General features: G+C 32.1%; 1 protein-coding gene across 2 annotated transcripts in view; it reads right to left on the bottom strand.

Moving 5' to 3' along the window:
* Nucleotides 1-1,054: 1,054 nt before the first annotated feature.
* Nrx-IV (neurexin-4) overlaps nucleotides 1,055-18,800 on the bottom strand; it is a 50,529-nt gene continuing 32,783 nt past the window's right edge. Inside the window, exons 15-23 of one of the 2 annotated variants that reach the window (XM_089253935.1) lie at nucleotides 18,376-18,681; nucleotides 18,114-18,284; nucleotides 12,669-12,887; nucleotides 4,510-4,746; nucleotides 4,242-4,415; nucleotides 3,997-4,130; nucleotides 3,799-3,895; nucleotides 2,990-3,253; nucleotides 1,055-2,113 (exon numbers count right to left, since the gene is read on the bottom strand). In XM_089253935.1, coding sequence (XP_089110061.1) covers nucleotides 1,923-2,113; nucleotides 2,990-3,253; nucleotides 3,799-3,895; nucleotides 3,997-4,130; nucleotides 4,242-4,415; nucleotides 4,510-4,746; nucleotides 12,669-12,887; nucleotides 18,114-18,284; nucleotides 18,376-18,681 — 1,793 coding nt within the window. In that variant the 3' untranslated portion in view covers nucleotides 1,055-1,922. The remainder of the gene's footprint in view (nucleotides 2,114-2,989; nucleotides 3,254-3,798; nucleotides 3,896-3,996; nucleotides 4,131-4,241; nucleotides 4,416-4,509; nucleotides 4,747-12,668; nucleotides 12,888-18,113; nucleotides 18,285-18,375; nucleotides 18,682-18,800) is intronic. The other variant, XM_089253936.1, reaches the window with a different exon arrangement.

Raw genomic sequence — 18,800 nt, 5'->3', positions numbered from 1 at the left:
ACTAGCTGCAGAAAATACAAGGTTCCCCCATGTATAAGATAATATTCCATTTCTTACTCTTCACCTTCAAACAATAAAAAAAAGCAAGAACAAGACAATTGAAGGACAAAAACATTCCTCTTTTTGGTAAAGTTGTTGTGCCAGTGTTGCATACATTACACTAAGAATGGGACCAAAATATACTTTTACCCTCAAAATGCAAAAGAAAAAAAAATTATCACAAATATAAGGCAGTCTTTTCAGAGAAAAAAGAAAACAACCATATCTGTTAAACTAAACACAACCAAGCTTCCATAGCATCAAAAAGATTGACACAATCAAAAATTAGAACAATCTCTCTGGAAAAAATCTATCATAATCCTTTATATTAATCACTGAAAAACCGGTTTTTTTATAAATAATTCATTCCCAACAAAGCTTTAATAATGATCTTAAATCATTTTTGCACACTTGAACACTTACTATAAACAAGTTCATTAAAACATAAATTTTACAGAATTCACACACTTAATAGTAAAATGAAACAGGATATAGTGGTGACTTTCTCTTTGGAAAAACTTGAATATACAGAGAAATTTAAAACAAAATGAGATTATAATTATCAAACATGAGATTATAATTATCAAACATGAGATTATAATTATCAAACATGAGATTATAATTATCAAACATGAGATTATAATTATCAAACATGAGATTATAATTATCAAACATGAGATTATAATTATCAAACATGAGAGCAACATTCTCTTCACTAGATTTCTATTGCTGCATGTAATGTTACAAGCTAAGGTAGTGGCAGTCTTTGACATACCTGTTTAAAAGAAATGAAGTTTAGTTTATTGTAATATGAATTGCCTTTCCTAATGAATTTGTCCTCATTACAATTTTACACAAGCCCTTTCTTCTGTCTCAACTTTTTTTTTATAATACAACTAAAGCTACATGTTTTTTTCTCACAAATCTTATTTCAGACTTTTTGATACCACAAAATCTCCATCTTTATGATAAACACTTCAGATCCCCATAATCAAACTTCCTTTTTCTCTATTTTGTAACTTAAAAAAAAAAAAGACAAAAATGAGCAAAAATAAGAGCAACAAAAGTCAAATGAGGTTCCTTACAAAATATCACGTTAAATGTCTACAATTGCCAAAACTGTTACAAGAGTATACAAAAAAAAAAATCAAAACAGCTGCACATATGTAACTACACATAATGATTTTTGAGAATGGACCACCAGACACCATCCAACTTAACAATTTACAAACAGTGATTTGTGATGCAAGACATAGAAACTAAGACTGACAAAAGTACAGAAAAAAAAATTCCCCTTACACATATAACGAAACGAAATAAAAATACAATAAAAATATCTCTGGATCATTAAAAATAAAAATCAGATATAACTCCTCAAAACAATTTTATATGTCAATAGACATAGTAGTTAATCTAAAATTTAATAAAATGGAATGTATTAGAATGATATACCTTCATACTTGTTCAAAAAATATATTTACAGAATGATTTTTAAAATGAGATAACCATTTGTAAACAAAAAAAAAACATTTTCGAACAATCCACAACTTTTTAATTAAGCACATATATATTTCTGGTGATATACAAAAAACGCCAATCAGTATATACAAAATTCAGAAAATATAAATGAGATTTATCCCCATTTCTTGAACAAAACAGACTTTATTAGCCTTTTAATTGTGCTAAAACAAAGCACAACCAACTAAAATGTGAATATTATCAACAAGAATGATGTGAGATGCTTGAGGTTCTAAGAAACCATGTGAAATGACTGAAACAGATGCACACATCACACTTTTTCTGAAAATGCTGCACCATATTCCATTTGCCAAATTCAGATCTTGTAAAATTAAATGTTCGCTAGGAAAAATAAATAACCGGTATCATATAAACCATTCTTCTTTCTTTTGAACTCCATGACCAGTCCTTCCTTGCCTAACAGCAGTGTCTGCATCAGGTGCATCTTTGGCCCCAGTGTCCTCATGTGTTTTGTACTCTCCTTTATGACGTGCCATATATCGCCCGATCAAAATTGCCATCAAGATCAAGGCAACAAATAAAAATGCTAAGATTCCTGAAAAAGCATAGAAAAAAATATTTTCTTAAAAATAAAGAAACTATCAACAAAGTTACAATAATTCCTTGACTTATGCAAACTGTGAATTGCACAATTTTCTGTGAAAAATAGATTCCTCAAATTCAAGCACAATCATAGGATTATTGCCAAGATGGGGTATAATGTTTATTTTTATCAAGAATTTCTAAGTTGATCAGAATACTATATGTAATGTAGCTACACTGATTTTCAAGAGGCTACAGTATGAGCTGGAGAAACAATTGAAGATGAAAAATTTGTCATGTGATTTAGAAATAAAATCTCAAGGGTTTGAGACATCTTCCATTTTTGCAGACTGACCACTGTTTCATACTCAAAGTCATGCATTATTGCCAGTCTTGAAAAAAATTCTTAAATGTCAGGCTCATTAATGACAATACACACTGTCAACAACTCCTAATTTCAACCCATGGATAAAAGTTGTTTTCTTGCCTTCAAACACAAAAGCTTATTTTTTAAAACATTCAAAATGTGGTGTTTGCAAAGATTTTAAAAAATAATGCTAGCACGTTAGATTTTATGAAGAATAACTTTTTTTCCACTCAATAGTTTGTGCAAAAATAATTGCAGTTAAAATTAAAATTTTTTTCCAAAATGCATGTTTTTTTCTGAAATTTATATGCACTTATATGCAAAATCATAACTTATGCAAATTTGACTTATACTGTTATTTCCCATATCTTTCTGTTTATATTAATAAAAAATAAATAAAAACTACTTAGCACTACATAAACTTGATCTACATAAATACTTAGTTATTGAAGTGTAAGCAAGTATCAAACTTAATTGTGCCATTATACGACATAGATAAGTTTGCTGTCAAGGCATTCATACCTCCTAAAATAGCTGAGTCATCTCCACCAGCTAAATGGCCATCTATGCGGTAACCAGGAGGATAAGTAGGTGGTGGACGAGTTTCTTTAATATCAGGAGGGTGAGTCACTGGTTCTATACCACAATTATCTTCCCGAATATCCTCTGGATGTGCCCAGACATTGTCCCTTCTACTTTCTTGAAAGAGCCGTCGCAGAGGAAAATGATCATCTAGTTGCACTCTAGATATGCATCCTATAAATCCTTCACCTGTACCCATAGATTCTAAAGATGAATAAAATTTCATTTAGTTTTTCAGTTTTAGTTGGTGTAGAATTTTACTATTAATATACAATATAAACATAATAAGCGGCCTCAGATCTGAAGAATGAGTCACATAGCATTTATCAGATGTCCAAATAATTCAGAATTGAACCACAAATATATTTAGTGTTCTGTGTGAGAAAGGATTGCCCATCATTCGGCACATATTTTCAACTATAATTATTCTGAGCATCGTTTTAATTATGATTTGGATGGGTTAAAGTTACAGTGGTGCAACATAATTCTGATTTTGAGAAAAGGAAGGTTTTACTAGATTTGATGTCATAGGTTCCCATGTTGAAAATGTTGCGATTTCACAATGTAGAGGCAAAAACTATTGAAGCTGTGACTTTTTTTCCTTCAATATTTGGCACTTATAGATTGCATTTCTGAACTTGGTCAGAATTGTTGAAAATGTGACTTACACCACTGTAACTTTAACCTGTCTATTTTCGAGAATACAACTGAAAAATTTACAGCAGACTTAGTATAAATTATTTACTAACCATTACGACCAACATAAATACTCTTGAGCCTATTGAACTGTGCATCTGCTTTTTCATCTATCTTGAAAGTATGAACTATTGGCTCATAATTATCAACCTAGACATATGAAATTGAGTAGTGAATTTAGAAATTTAAAAAACCATATCAAAGAAGTGTTCACTATTCATTACAAGCCAAGAAAATATGTTGACACTCACATAAATTGTAATTTTTGCTCCACGATCGCTTCTTATGATTTTGATGTCATGATGCTGTCCCAAAGCAAAATTCTCATTCTTAATAATTATTTCTCGACGTTCAAAACCGAAGTCAAAAACCAGACGAAGATGTCCTGTGTTTAAGTACAGAAAAATTTAACATACATTTTGGATAAAGAAATTTGTGGTGCATTGAATTAACTTGGCAATAAAATAATTGAACAGCTAAATTTCCTAACACATACCACTTGTAGACATCATCAAATTCAGATATTCTTCACTGTATGAAGATATTCCAAAAATCATCCCACTTTTATCAGTCGTCGTGAAACCAACACGGATATATTCTTCTAGGGTTGAAATGGTTGTTTCAAAGTTATAACGAATGTAACTATCAGATCGAAGATTCACGCCAATTTCTGTAACAAGAATAAAAATATTTGAGATTTTCTCTTCATAATACAAAATTCATATTACAAAGCTGCTTAAGGGAAGCATAAAATATTTCCATACCATCAGCACATATAGGACCCTTGAAGCCAGTCCACTGACAATCACAGAAATATCTGGAATAACCTTCAATACAAGTACCATTATTTAAGCAAGGACTGCTGTGGCATTTCCCAACACATCCAGGAGCAACGCCATATACATATTCCCTAGCAGCACGTTGTAAATCCACAGCTTCTCCATTGAGCATTAGAGCTCGAAAGCAACCAACAAATCCTTCACTGTAATCAACTGATGCACCTGCAATAAAGTGTCAAAATGTGAGAGAGTATTGATACTATAACTTGATACAATGCATGTTAGTTACATCGTTTAACATACATATAAAGTATAAAATCCAAATTGATCCTGAAAAGAATTGAAATTTAATTTTGAATTTCTAGAATATATCGACTCTGCTGACTCATTCTCACTTCAGAAAACTTAAGTCTGTTTCACCTCGAGTAATTCATGAACCATTGGCTATCGAAACATGCTTTTGATTAGAAAAGGTATTTAAATAACGTGCCCATCCAAGATGTGTAATTTATTTTACTAACAGCTATATATCTACTGCGATACTAAATTTAATTTTTTTTATTTTTCCATTATGTCATTAACATCGTCTAAAAAGTAATAATTTTAAGGTTATTGGAATATGAGAAGAACTAACAGTATTCAACATCTATTTTGAATTGACACTATTGATTGCAAATTTGTTTTATAGTCTCCACCCCAGATTATTATACCACAGTTTATATAGAGCAGAATAAAACAGTGCATAATATAAATCATTCAAAAATTTTGTTGTAACTTTGTGTTTAAGATAAAAAGTTTATGTACAATAAAACTGAGTTTCTTTGAAATTTCATCAGTATGTGTTTTCCATTTTAAATGCTGATTGATATGGATACCCAAGTATTTAGTTACTTCAACTTAAAGTATTTTATTACAAGAGCAATCAGGGTTTAAAGTACAGGTTAGACTATGGAATTTTAAGTTTAGATCAATTTCAGTGTGAATTAAATTAAAATGAATATATTTAGTTTTAGCGAGATTTAGGGTTAGATCATTTGCAAGAAACCATTTTCTAATTACACGAAGATCTTGGTTGATCCCAGCTGTTAATGTATTAATGTCGTTTGAAGAATACAATATTACCGAATCATCTGTATACGTTATCATGGTTCCGAAAATATTGAATTTGCAGAAATCATTTATAAAAATTATGAAAAGTAATGGGGCCAAATTTGATCCTTCAGGGACTCCTGTTTATTGTAGTATAATTACTTAATTGATTCTGTACTTTAACTCTATGTTGATGATTGTGAAGGTAGGAGATGAACCAATTCAGAGTATTTCCTCTAATTCCACAGGAATCAAGTTTATTAATTAATATGGAATGGTTCACATTATCAAATGCTTTGGAGATATCTAAAAAAATAACAGTGTATCCTTTTGAATTAAGAAAATAAAGTTAAACTTCAAAATTATGGAAAATTTTTAGAAGGGCAAATTGACAAGTTTACCCACCACATTTGTGAGCTTAGAGGTATTCCAAAATAATTTCCATTTGCAGAACAAGCTTTATGGGCTATTGAATTAAAGAAATAAGAAGTGTGATGCACCCAAGAAAAACAGTCATAATCAGAAGCGTTGATACCAAGAAAATATTGCAAGAGCGCCCAGGGTTGCTGGATGTAAGAGAAACCATCATTTAATTCCATAGACCTCTGTACTGCTGCGATTTCTTATTTTTATTTCAAAAACATGTTTTTACGCACATAAATTATTTAAATTTTTAAATCACTAAAGTTAAAATGCAGTTGAAACTCAATAAAGTATGCTTTTACTAACCAAGGTATGTGGTCAGAACAAGGTAAACCAGGGTTGACAGGTTTTTGACACATGGCAGTTTCTGACGGTTTAAACCGCAGTTTAAACTGTCACGTCAAAAACTGTCAACCTCAAACATTGCTTTCGATATAAAAATTCCCATTGGAAATGCACACGTTAATTGCATGTAATGTTTAAAGTGGCTATGTTATACAAAGAATAAATATATATATATTTAATCATTTTCTTCACTCAACAGAATTATTTTGGACAAAATATATATGATTTTTTTTTCTTATAAAATGTGAATAAAGCATAACATGAACATTGAAGGGAAAACTGTCGAACGATTTGACATTTTTTGATTCAAGATGATTCTTGACCTTCCAAAATTTCTTCAACTGCTTATATACGTTTGTATTGATATAAATCGTCTGCTGTCCTCTTTTTACAACAGATAAGTATTTAAAAAAGTTTATTACATCATGTATGTAATGTTGTTTTCTGTTATTATTAAATTATCTAGATAACCACTGATACTTAAAACGATACTCTTATTGCACATAACATTGAAATATATCTAGCAATCAAAATACTAAATTGTAGGACTAAAATGCATTTAATTTGGCAATGCTAGCTTGTATGTCAAACATAGTTATTCTTACTTTTGCACTGTAATATGGTACATTTACTAACATTTATAATGCAATGGTTTTCCAATTGAAGCTGTATTCAAACGTGCAAAACAAATGCTGTGGGTATCAAGTCTTGTCAACTCTGCCTTGATTGAAAATACTCTTTAAAGCTCTGTGAATTTATACACCCTGATCTAAGAAATTTTTAGGTAGAAATAAATGAGTTTAATTAGTGCATTAACAGATGCTGCGTGAGAATTTTTATATGGAATAAAATTTTGGGCGGATCAGAAAATTTAAAATATCAAAATAGATATTTTTCCTCAGTAATTATCATTCTGAATATAAAGCCCTTTAATCTAAATAAAAGTAAGTGTTTTGTTATTTAACATATCTATCAAGTTAACAAAAACTATTTGACATCATTGACAGTAAGATTTTGATAGTTTTAATACTGAGTTAGTTTCTGGGGTCAAAAACCTAACCTTGATGTCCTATCATACATATTTTGAATAAGCAGCTCTATTCCACTTAGCAAATTGAACACAGGTAATGAGTAGCTTATATAAATAAGCCATAAAATTATATTTTATATGTTCTAGACTCTTATGTTGAAGAATTCAAAATTGCAAATTATAATTAATATTTTGTTTTAATTATTGTAATAAATGTTTAAAAATAAAACATTGTAATATGCAAAAAAGTAAGTTTTTCATCATGTTTTGTATGCCTATTGCGTTTAAAACATTATCAAAAAGGCATTCATTTAGGTTTTTGATGGTTTAAACCAGTTTTTGACGCTTGTTATGTCAAAAACCCAACCCTGAGGTCAACCAGTCACATATTCTCTCACTGGCACAGTGCAGACAGGACAAGCTAAGAGAACACTCAAACTGTTTATATTTGATTATTTTTTAAATATAATTCTTACATTTAGAGGAGACCAGGGCTAGTTGGCACACATACAACTTCTCTCTTCTACTGCAGTGAGCACTGAGTGTTAGTATCACCACTATCAAACCCCCTGAGGGTGTTGCATCATCCATTATAGTTTCAGTTTGATGAGACACCCCTTCCAACCCTGAATTAAATCCCAAAAGTTAGAAAGGAAGGACAGCAAGTTTCTCAATTTCCTGCAAGGAAAGAATAACAAAAACTTAAATGGAAAAAAACTATGAAGCCCATGAATATGTTGAGGAGTTTTCAACAGTTGTGATGGGTAGAGTTGTCAATAATGATTTTGTTTAAGTGCTGATGATTCATAAACCTTTTGTGGAACAGTGGGGCAGCCCTCTTGTCTAAAGAGTCATGTTGGGTTAAGTTGGCATCCCAGCTGAGGGGCATGTTGGCATAGAACACGTCATATGCCAACTTACCGATTTGGTATAGCCACAGCAAAATTGTACAAAAATTACAACCACCAGTTCAAGTGAGCGATAGATCTACTTTCTAGGTGGACATGAAGCTGTGAATGATGACATCCTTGTTCTTTTTGGTTTTTGTAGCTTTTCTTTTTACATTCATTTTCTACTTCAAAATATTGAGTATGCACATCATTTTTCAGCATTTTTGTACTAGAATAAAAGTTTTATATTTCCCAACTTAACACTAATTCCTCAGATTAAACATCATGCTCTGTCAACCTACCCCAGGGATTGTGCCAAGTTGCCCCACATCTGGGGTAAGTTGGTATAGTTGGAACAATTTTGTAAATAATTTTTGACCAAGTGAGCATGCAAATTTTATGTGTGATATTTTCATCATTAATTTGTAACCAAGGAGTACTGTTATCCACAGCATTGGTCACATTTGCTGTAAGTATTACATGAAAAAATGAAAAAACTAAAAACTATGCCAACTAGCCTGTCTCTACTACTATTGTGTACCTAAGTTTAATTTTCACTTGTAAGTAAATTTATGAGACCTTTAACTTTAATTTTCTTAGATAACCTCTATTAACCTATAACATTCTTATCAAGTTGACCAATAGTCGAGTTCAGTATTGTTGACCTCTTATTGATAGAGGTTTTACTGTAGTAGAAGTGATGCATAGGAAATGATTTATTAAAAATAATCAGCTATTGTAAATCATTAACTGATTTGCATTACTAAACAAATTTTTTATTTTTACTAAGTTCTTACAACCGTTTTGGCAAAATAGCTTCATAAGAATATTGAATATACCTAAAGAAAACATCTATACCTAGTTAATAATAACACACATTCAAGAGTTTTCCAAACACAAAATATTTCTTTACATGAAGCAAATAAAATAATTAAGTTGCAAAAATGGTTTTTGCTGCGATGTAAGAAATATTTATAGATTAATTAACATTAGGAATAGTGTTAATTACATCAATAAGTATTTTATTTAAAGTATTTGAAGTTTGAATAATTCTTTGACAGTTAATAGTTTAATTTTATAGTTTTTATTTTAGATAATAGTTTTTAATGTAAATGCTATATTTAAAATGTTTCTAACTACTGTTTTTTACCTACCCTTCGTCTAGGGAACCTGCCAGATGAAAAAAAGTCTGAATACCTTGTAAATGTTGCATGCTCATGTTTGCTGTGCATAGGAGCCTGTATTATTTTGCTCAAAACATCCACAGACTGCAGCAGCCATTAAGTTATGAATGTATGAACAATAAAAATAATGGATGTGGTATATTTCCAATTCTTGGAAATATACCACATTGGAAAGTGTCGCAATTAACTAAATTTTTATATTGCATAAAATTGATCACCACTTCATAGAACACAAATCAGATGCTCTCAGCCAATATACGTTCTAACATATATCCATGAAAGGATATCTATGTGAGCTGAGTTGGTCATCATTGAGCATTTTTGGTGAAAAAACTTATAGCATCATGGTTAAACCGTCATAAAACCTAAATGAATGTTTTTGAATAATATTTTAAGTTTTATTTTTAAACATTAATTTATTATAATAATTAAAACAAAATATTGATTATAATTTGAAATTTTGAATTTTTCGACATACAAAAGAGTCTAGAACAGATATGTAATTTTGTGGTCTGTTCTGAACTACTGATTACCTGTATTCAATTTATAAAGTGAAATAGAGCTGTTTATTCAAAATATGTGTGATAGAGAATCAGCATTAGGTTTTTGGCTTCAGATACCAACAAAAACTCATTTACTTACATATTAAAACAGTCAAAAATTTATTGTCAGTCAAATAGTTCTTTTTTTAACCTGATAGATATGTTAGATAACAAAAAATAACTTGCTTTTATGCAGATTGAATTGTTTTATATTTTTAATTACTGTATATAGTTACTGAATTAATAAAATATCTATTTTGATATTTTAAATTTTCTTATCCGCTCAAAATTTTATTCCATATTGAAAGTTCTCGAGCAGCATCTGTTAATGTATTAATTAAACTCATTTATTACCACCTAAAATTTTTATTGGCTTAGGTTGTATAAATACAGAGTTTTAAAGAGTATTTTCAGTCAAAGCAGAGCTGGTTGCACTTGATATCTAAAGCATTGTATTGCAAGTTTAGATACATCTTCAATTAGAAAACCATTACATTATAAATGATAGTAAATATGCCATATAATAGTCAAACTTAGTCATTCTTACTATTGTGCTTAGAATAAGTTATAGGAGTTTCTTAAACATCATATGGTCTAACAATTTAGTATTTTGATGGCTAGATACACTCTCGTGTTACACACAATAAAGGTATTGTTTCAAGTATCAGTGATTATCTAAATAATTTAATAATAACAAAAATCAACGTTAAATTTTTGGCATAAAAGATGTTTTAAACACCTACATGTTATGAAAAGAGTACAGCAGATGGTTTATATCAATACACATATATAAGCAGTTGAAGAAATTTTGGAAGGTTGAGAATCTCATTGAATTGAAGAATATTGAATCATTCCATAGTTTTTCCCTTCCGCATTTATGCTATGCTCTATTCACATTGTATATTTTACAAGAAAAAACACACATATCTTGTCAAAATAATTCTTCAGACTGCAGAATATTATCTTACAATCATATTAAGTATTTATTATTTGCATAGCGTAGTCACTTTAAACATTACATGCAATAAATGTATGTATTTTCAACAGGAATTTTTAAATTGAAAACCAATGTTTGAGGTTTTTGACAGTTTAAACCGTCAAAAACTATCATGCATCAAAAACCTGCCAACCCTGCATAGTATACAAGGAGTATAAGCACTTATTTGCAGTGAAAGCATCATGTTCATAGATTTTACAGTTCCTAGGGTTACTGGACATCTATATATGGAAATTTTCTTTATTTTTATCAGCCACTTGTGATTTTTCTGTAGAGGCCTTTAATGGCTTGGGGGGGGGCTCAATTGCTTTTAAAGCATACCTCCACCCTAATATGTGTACATTCATCTTAACTAAACCCCGAAACTTCTCCAACTCCTAATCCCATCGTGTCTGTAATCACCACAAAATTTGTTAATCGCGACAGTACCCAATTGTCTGGGGAAAATATGTTGTAAAAAAGTTTGTATGGTTTTTTTTTGACACTAAATAAAGTGTTCCAGACTCTGCCACGAAGCTGGGCTGGAAGAGATCTCGGCAACGGGATAAGTCCAGTGGCAAAGTTCTGGCGTTCATTCATTCATGTAGAGGCCTTTATATTGGTATTTGTAAATTCATGGCCTTGAAAGTAATCTGGGACAGCATGAGGTCTACATGAAACCCTCAGTCAAAAGACATCAACTAGGAAGCCTTTATTTAGTAGCAGAAATGATAGGATCAATGCAAACAGTCCCAAAGGGATTACTTTTGAGACAACCACATGTACAACAGTGTAAATACTTAGATAAAAGAATTTCAGTATCAGTCTAAACCAGCGGTTCTCAATTGGGGCTCCTTGTGCACTTTCCAGGGGCTCTGCAGCCGCTGGAGGAAAAAAACAGTAAAATTAGAAAAAAATATATATTTTTAAATAGCAAAAATAAATCAGTAAATTTAATGAATAATTAAGTGGTCCTACAGGGCTCCGCCATAGAATTTTTTTACTAAAAAGGGCTCCACGAGTCAAAAAAGGTTGAGAACCGCTGGTCTAAACTTTTTAATGCAGCTCATGCAGGTTGCCCAGATAATCTGAATGGGATCTACATTTGTTATTTCACAGCTTTCTGGAGCAATCTAGAAATTTCAAGAATGTGTTCATTAACTTCTGATATTTTTCTTTTAGAAAATTCTGGCACATAAGATTCTACTTCTAATGATTATGTTAAATAACACTGCCATCACAAATGTCTTTTTGCAGCAATAACTCTATATAATGATATTTGCAAAAAACTAAGAAAAACAACCAAAACTGCCAGGTGCTTTCCAAATGTTATGGCTATCTTACATAGGATCACACATAGGGTTATTAAAATGTATAATTAACATTCAGGTAGTAGCAAGACAGTTCCAATTAAAAGAAAAAATCAGTCTCATTCTTTATCAAACAGCCCTTACATAATAAATGTAAGTGGATGTAGTAGAAATGGAATATTGTTTTGATATGATGATATGCAGGGAAAAATCCTGCAATATGGACATTTTTGAAAATAAAAAATAATTTGGATATATAAAAAAATTATTTCAAGATAAAAATTATATTTCTGTAAAGCCAAAAGAATTTCTTACATATAGTGCTGCAAAAATATATTTTCATCATGATACATACCTATCACCAGTTTTGAAGTCAGATAGACTGCTCTCATAGGGCCTGATGTCTCTTTCGCTTCAGCACTTAAACTTCCATCAACTACTACACGAGCTTCTTTCCTATTACGCTCAACCAATACAGAATGCCAATTATTATCATTGAGTTTGTAAGACGTTTCCACACTGACACCTAATGGCCCATTACCAGCATGGTATTCAAATTGAATTTGATCTCCCTCTGAAAATGAAGAAACTGTTTTTACGGGTTGTCTCTTGGATAAAATGGCTTTATTGCTAATTAATTAGTGCAATAACATCTGATTAGATGAATATATAGGGTGGGAAAAAGTCTGTAGAAACTTCAAAAATGAATAAAAACCGGAAAAATAACCAAAATAAAAAACGGTTTGCAGGGTTAGCATCGCTAGGTCACCAGAATTTTTTTCTCTAAGACAGGAAAACAAATTTTAAAAAAAGCTGATAGGAGGCACTGGTACGAACGACTTTGCTGGAAATATGCAAATGAGATAGTTATAAGAACTTGCACTCCTAATGCACAACCAGTTCACCGTTGTCAACCATGTATGTGGATCTGCTACACTCTGTCGTTGTTGGATAAAACTCGCCTGCAATGTGTTATCCCCTGTGGTGGTCATGTGGAACACATACTGCTGTAATAAATGATTTGGAGCCATTCTGTTCATTATTTGCATGTCTTTTCTTTGACTTGTGTACGTCAGCGCAGTTTCTATTTGAATGCTAGATTTATATGCTGTAACTAAAGAAGATTCAGTGTATAGTAATATAACTGTCCGCAGAGAAAGGGAGTATACAGCAGTATTAATTGTATTTGCGGGCTCACGTTTTTGAACTAGAGTCAAAGATGAGAATATGCATTCAGTGATGATTCATAAATGGTATTTTTTATACCATTATACCAGGGGAGCTGGATTTGTGACTCGCCTGCAATGTGTTATCCCCTGTGGCGGTGGTCACGTGGAACACATACTGCTTTAATGAATGATTTGAAGGCATTCTGTTCATTATTTGCTTATCTTTATTCTTTGACTTGTGTACATCAGCACCACCTCTCGGCTGTTTTTAAGGTTTTTTTTCCCCCATCTTAAAAAAATTCCCATGACTAGCAATGCTAACCATGCAAATCATTTATTTTGGTTATTTTTCCGGTTTTTATGAATTTTTAAAGTTTCTACGGACTTCTTGCCCACCCTGTACTTGAATCTTCTGCACAAATGTATGTGACCTTAAAAAGATTTTAAATTATAGATTTGGTCCGATTAGCCTATCAGTGCAAGGCCAAATTAAGGTACTGTATCAATTACATAATAACTATAACCACTGGAAAAATTTATTTAGTAGTGAGACAATGAAAACAAAATGATGAAGAGAAAAATTTATTATGAACCAGTAAATGATTAGAATGAGACTATATTATGGCAAAGTTCCAATTGATTTTTAAATAATGGCACGAAACAAAAACAAATTTTAATATTCAAACAAGAGGATGTTCAGAAAAATTTTGGTTGGTAGTAACATGTACATAAGTTCTAGTACTGGCTGATTGTTGATATTAAAGTGAGTTTTTTTTTTAAGAAATGTTCAAAAATATGACTGAACGTAAAGAAATTAAGATACAGCATAAAACCACGCTAAGAAAACCAAAATGAAAGAGACAAACAAATGAAAGAAGGCTATCAAATTTAATGTATCCAAAGCCTAAATCAAAACCTATGAATTGCGTGAACGATTTTTAAACACATCTACCAATATTGGGATAAGCAGTTTTCCAGACTTTTATCACATTCTTGATGTTCTCATACTTGTTTCCAGGAGGTTTTTCTGATTATTATTGAAAAATTACTGCAGGGAATTCCAAAGTTATATGAAACATCAGTTTTATTCCTGTTAGAATTTGTCAAACTAATGTCCCTTTAATTTTTATTCTTTTTTAAGCGTTTCACTTCAGCAACTTCACTTCGATTCATGCTAGAATTCAATTTAACTTTTTCAGCCCACACATTACGAGACAGCTGCACAGCTTTTGTAATGCTACTGTATGTGGGTCAAATTGACGTTTTTCTTGTCAGCTTGCTAGATAGGCAAGATATCTACCATCCATGGGCTAAGAACTAGAGCACTTATCATTATGTGTGGATTGTTACTTTTCTAACAATAGTTTTTGTCTGAAAAACTTTATTCCATTCAAATCATTCACAAGTTTATTATAAACGTTTCTTTTCATCATTTGGTTTCAATGTCCCATTAATACTATTTTTGGAATTATATGAAGATTATATATGCCTGATGCTTGATCTAGAGATTAGGTAATTGCTACACTTTCTGCTATGTTGATTCTTAACCATACAACATTGACCACCACCTGATCATACAATCATATGCTCTCAGTCTAACAAATGTTTTAACATGTATCCATGAAACAATATCTATGTGAGCTGAGTTGGTCATCATTGAACACTTTGAAGGTGATGTCTTTATAGTCAGCCATATTTTGAAACATTTCACAACAAAAACAATTTAAATACTGCAATAATTTAAAATCAGCTTATAAGCCAACAATAAAAAATACACATTTTGAACAAAAAACTATATGAAATTTACAATGAAAAATAATGAAAATCTTTGAAACTGTTTTCTCTTTCCATTTTTTTCAGCCCACACTTTGCAAGACAGCTACAATCCTTTACTAATGGATCTATGGCTACACCGTGGGTCCAATTTACCTTTTTTTTCGTCTGCTGGTTAGACATGCGAGATGGCTACCATTTGTGGGCCAAAAACTGTGTTGATTGCAATATTGTGTGTATTGTTACTTTTCTAACAATAGCTATCATCTAACAATTTTATTTGAATAATTCACTGACTAATGATAAACATTTCCATTGATCATTTTGGTTTCAACATCCCATTAATACTTTATTCCAGAGATTACATAAAGATTATGCCTGCAGTGTGATCGAAAGATTATTTAATTGCTATACTTTCAGCTATTTTGATTCTTAACCATACAACATTGACCACTATTTGATTATACATACACAAATCAGATGCTCTCAGTCCAACAGATGTTTTAACATGTATCCATGAAACAATATCTATGTGAGCTGAGTTGGTCATCATTGAGCACTTTGAAGATAATTTCTTTATGTTCAACCATATTTTGAAACATTTCACAATAAAAACCATTTAAATACTGAAATAATTCAAAATCAGCTTATAAGCCAACAATAAAGAATACACATTTTAAAGGGGAAAACTATAAGAAATTTACACTGAAAAATAATGAAAATCTTTGAAATCGTTTTCCACTTCCCATTTTTTTTCGGCCCGCACTATGCAAGACACACTTTGCACATCAGTCCCCCTCCCCACTTCCCGAAACTATGTTTTGAGGTCGTAGAGTCCCTTGATAATTCATGAATATTCAATGCAATACAAACCTGCATACACCCTTGTGGGCCGTATATACAGACATCCAGCAACCCAACTCCCTATTCCCATTTTCTTCATACGAAAGCTATTACGGCACCTATGACAAAACATTCTTTCTGACACAAGTTACGCGAGCTCGACCATGCACCATGCAAATGAAGCCAGGTCCGGACCCGCCATGCCGAACCATTCAAAGAACTTGTTTTTAGTGCACAGTGTGGGGCGGTTTTGATGGAAAACAGGTTTTTACAGGTCTTTTGGGCATCGATTAGAGTCAACACCTTCTATAGCAGAAAGCCCTCACATGAAGCTTTGACGTCATTGAAGTCGCCCATTTCACCAGCAGCCATTGGATAAAACAGGCCGACGAATGCGAAATCTTTACCTTTTTGCAGTATATGCAATGACTAGGTGAAATGAACAACTTCAGTGATGTCACGAGCTTCACACTGAGGCTTTCTACTGTAGAAGGTGTTGGTAGAGCGGCGGGTTCAGACGCGGCTTTACAGACTGCCTTCCGTGCACAGACAAAACAGATCAACTCTGAGTTTGTCTTCTCCCGATCTCTCTCACATTCATCGTTATGGTAAAGATCGATGCAATTTTATAAAAATAAGTGAAACACCACACAAAACTCGAAGACCAGATTTTTTTAAAACCAATTTCCGTAGTATTGAGAGTGTTTCCCGTAGCTCCATACTTCATTGCAGTCATTTGTAGAAACTACGGACAATCCGTAGTAGTTGGCAATTCTGTTCATGTTTTACTCGCTGCTATTAAATTTGCAGTGTGTAATAACATTGTTTAGTACTCGCTCTGCTAGTGAGAGTAAAGGTGAGCTCTTTTTCTCACCCAGTTTTGCTCTATCTTGCAGTTGCAATATAGGTGGACCTACTTCTCTTTTTTACTCACTTTGGCTCATAACAGAAGTGAAAGACAATAAAAAAAGAAAAGAAAAATTAGGTATTTGCACATCTGGTTAGCAATTTCACTAGCTGAATGAACGCCAGGGGCTCTGCCACCAGACTTATCCCGTTGCCGAGATCTCTTCCAGTCCAGCTTCGTGGCAGATTCTGGGACAAAGTGAGTGCACCTAACAGTCTGAGTGTGTAGCTAACGTTGTGTTTGATATTTCAGTGCTGCCTTCTATACTTCAAATTGTGAGTGAAGTGTAATGATTGAATATTTGTAACGTTGTAGGCCTATTGCTCTCTATGAAATTTAAACTAGCTGTCAATAATTTCACTAGCTGTGTGTAATTATAACTTAAAGGGCTAAATCAGTGTTGCCAAAAGTGTGCAGTGGAATGGTCCAGCAGTGGGAATAAAAAGCTATGGGTTTAACATAGAGAATGGCCATGAGAGAAAAAAATTTCTGAAGACGGGGGTGGTGGTTGTTGTTTGTGTGTGCGTAAAAAAAAGTTTGGGAAACTCTGGGTTAGACCAAACCAGTTAAATTGCCAGTTAAATCACTTGCGGGACCACAGCAAGTGAACTCTCCCAATGTAATCAAGCTTTCATTGGTAATCAGCTAGTACTATAATATTAGCTTTATGCATGCAACTACCAACCAATGTTTTTAACTTTTTTTAAATTTAATATTAGATACTTTTTTCCAACCTTGCACTTTCATTTTTTGCATCATTATTTTAAAATCATCTGACTCTATAGCTGTCTAATTTTTACAGGTTATTCTTATGAGTGTAACAACCTTATTTCATTTGAATCATTAACTAGTTCATGATAAATTTTTCTTTTGATCATTTTGATTTCAACGTCCCATTAATATTTTATTCCAGAGATTACATAAGGATACCCAATAGTCTTAAAAATTGACGACAGCAGATAGGCAGATGCATAACACAGATTGAACATTTTTTTCCCCCGACTGCTGCTACTCGCATCCGGGAGCAAATATGTCAATCAATATATGGTGTATATAAATAATGAGTATACAGTGGAAAAAAAAGTTATTAAAAAAACAAACGTCCTACCCACTAAAGTTATTCTTATGTAATCAATTGGACCTCTGCTGTTCACTAAAACACCGTTTTCGGCTGTGGTCTTGAACTGGAAGTAAATATCGCCTGAATGACCTATGTCAAATGTGGGCAAATCTACTGTGGCATCTTCATAATAGAATGAGATGACATTATCAAAAAGAGCTGAAAATAAATAGCACAAATAAATATCAAATAAGAATAGATTAAAACTAATAGTTCCTTGAATGTTATATGGATAATATCAAATACTTACAATCTCCTTCACATATCAAAGGACCCAGGTAGTATCTTCCCTTTTTTTCATCCATAGTTGTTCCAGTATCACCAAATCTCAGTTGCCTCACAGGCAGGAACTCCTTCTGTGTAAGATCACCTTCATCAATCAGCCAGTCATCAGTTTCACTATCACAGTTGCACCATTTGCTGGGATCTTTACATGTTCCATATAAGCCGCAGTTGCACTTCCGTGAGCCAGGAAGTGACCCACCCCAATAATCCATCATGCGATTATTACGACTCATCCACCATGAAAATGGACTGAATTGTGAAGGATCCAAAGCTAGGAAAAGTATATTAGTTAAATATTTTTTATATAGTTGTTAAACTTACAAAAATTAATATAAGATTAAGTCCTAAAAATAAAGCAAAACAATTAGGGGGTACATTGCTTACAAATGC

The sequence above is a fragment of the Pholcus phalangioides genome, unplaced genomic scaffold (assembly GCF_987345545.1).
Source record: "Pholcus phalangioides strain wild (caught in Gottingen) unplaced genomic scaffold, Ppha-v1.0 ptg000039l_1, whole genome shotgun sequence".
Taxonomy (NCBI): domain Eukaryota; kingdom Metazoa; phylum Arthropoda; class Arachnida; order Araneae; family Pholcidae; genus Pholcus; species Pholcus phalangioides.
Note: the sequence above shows the minus strand (reverse complement) of the source record. Positions and strands in the feature narration are given on the sequence as shown.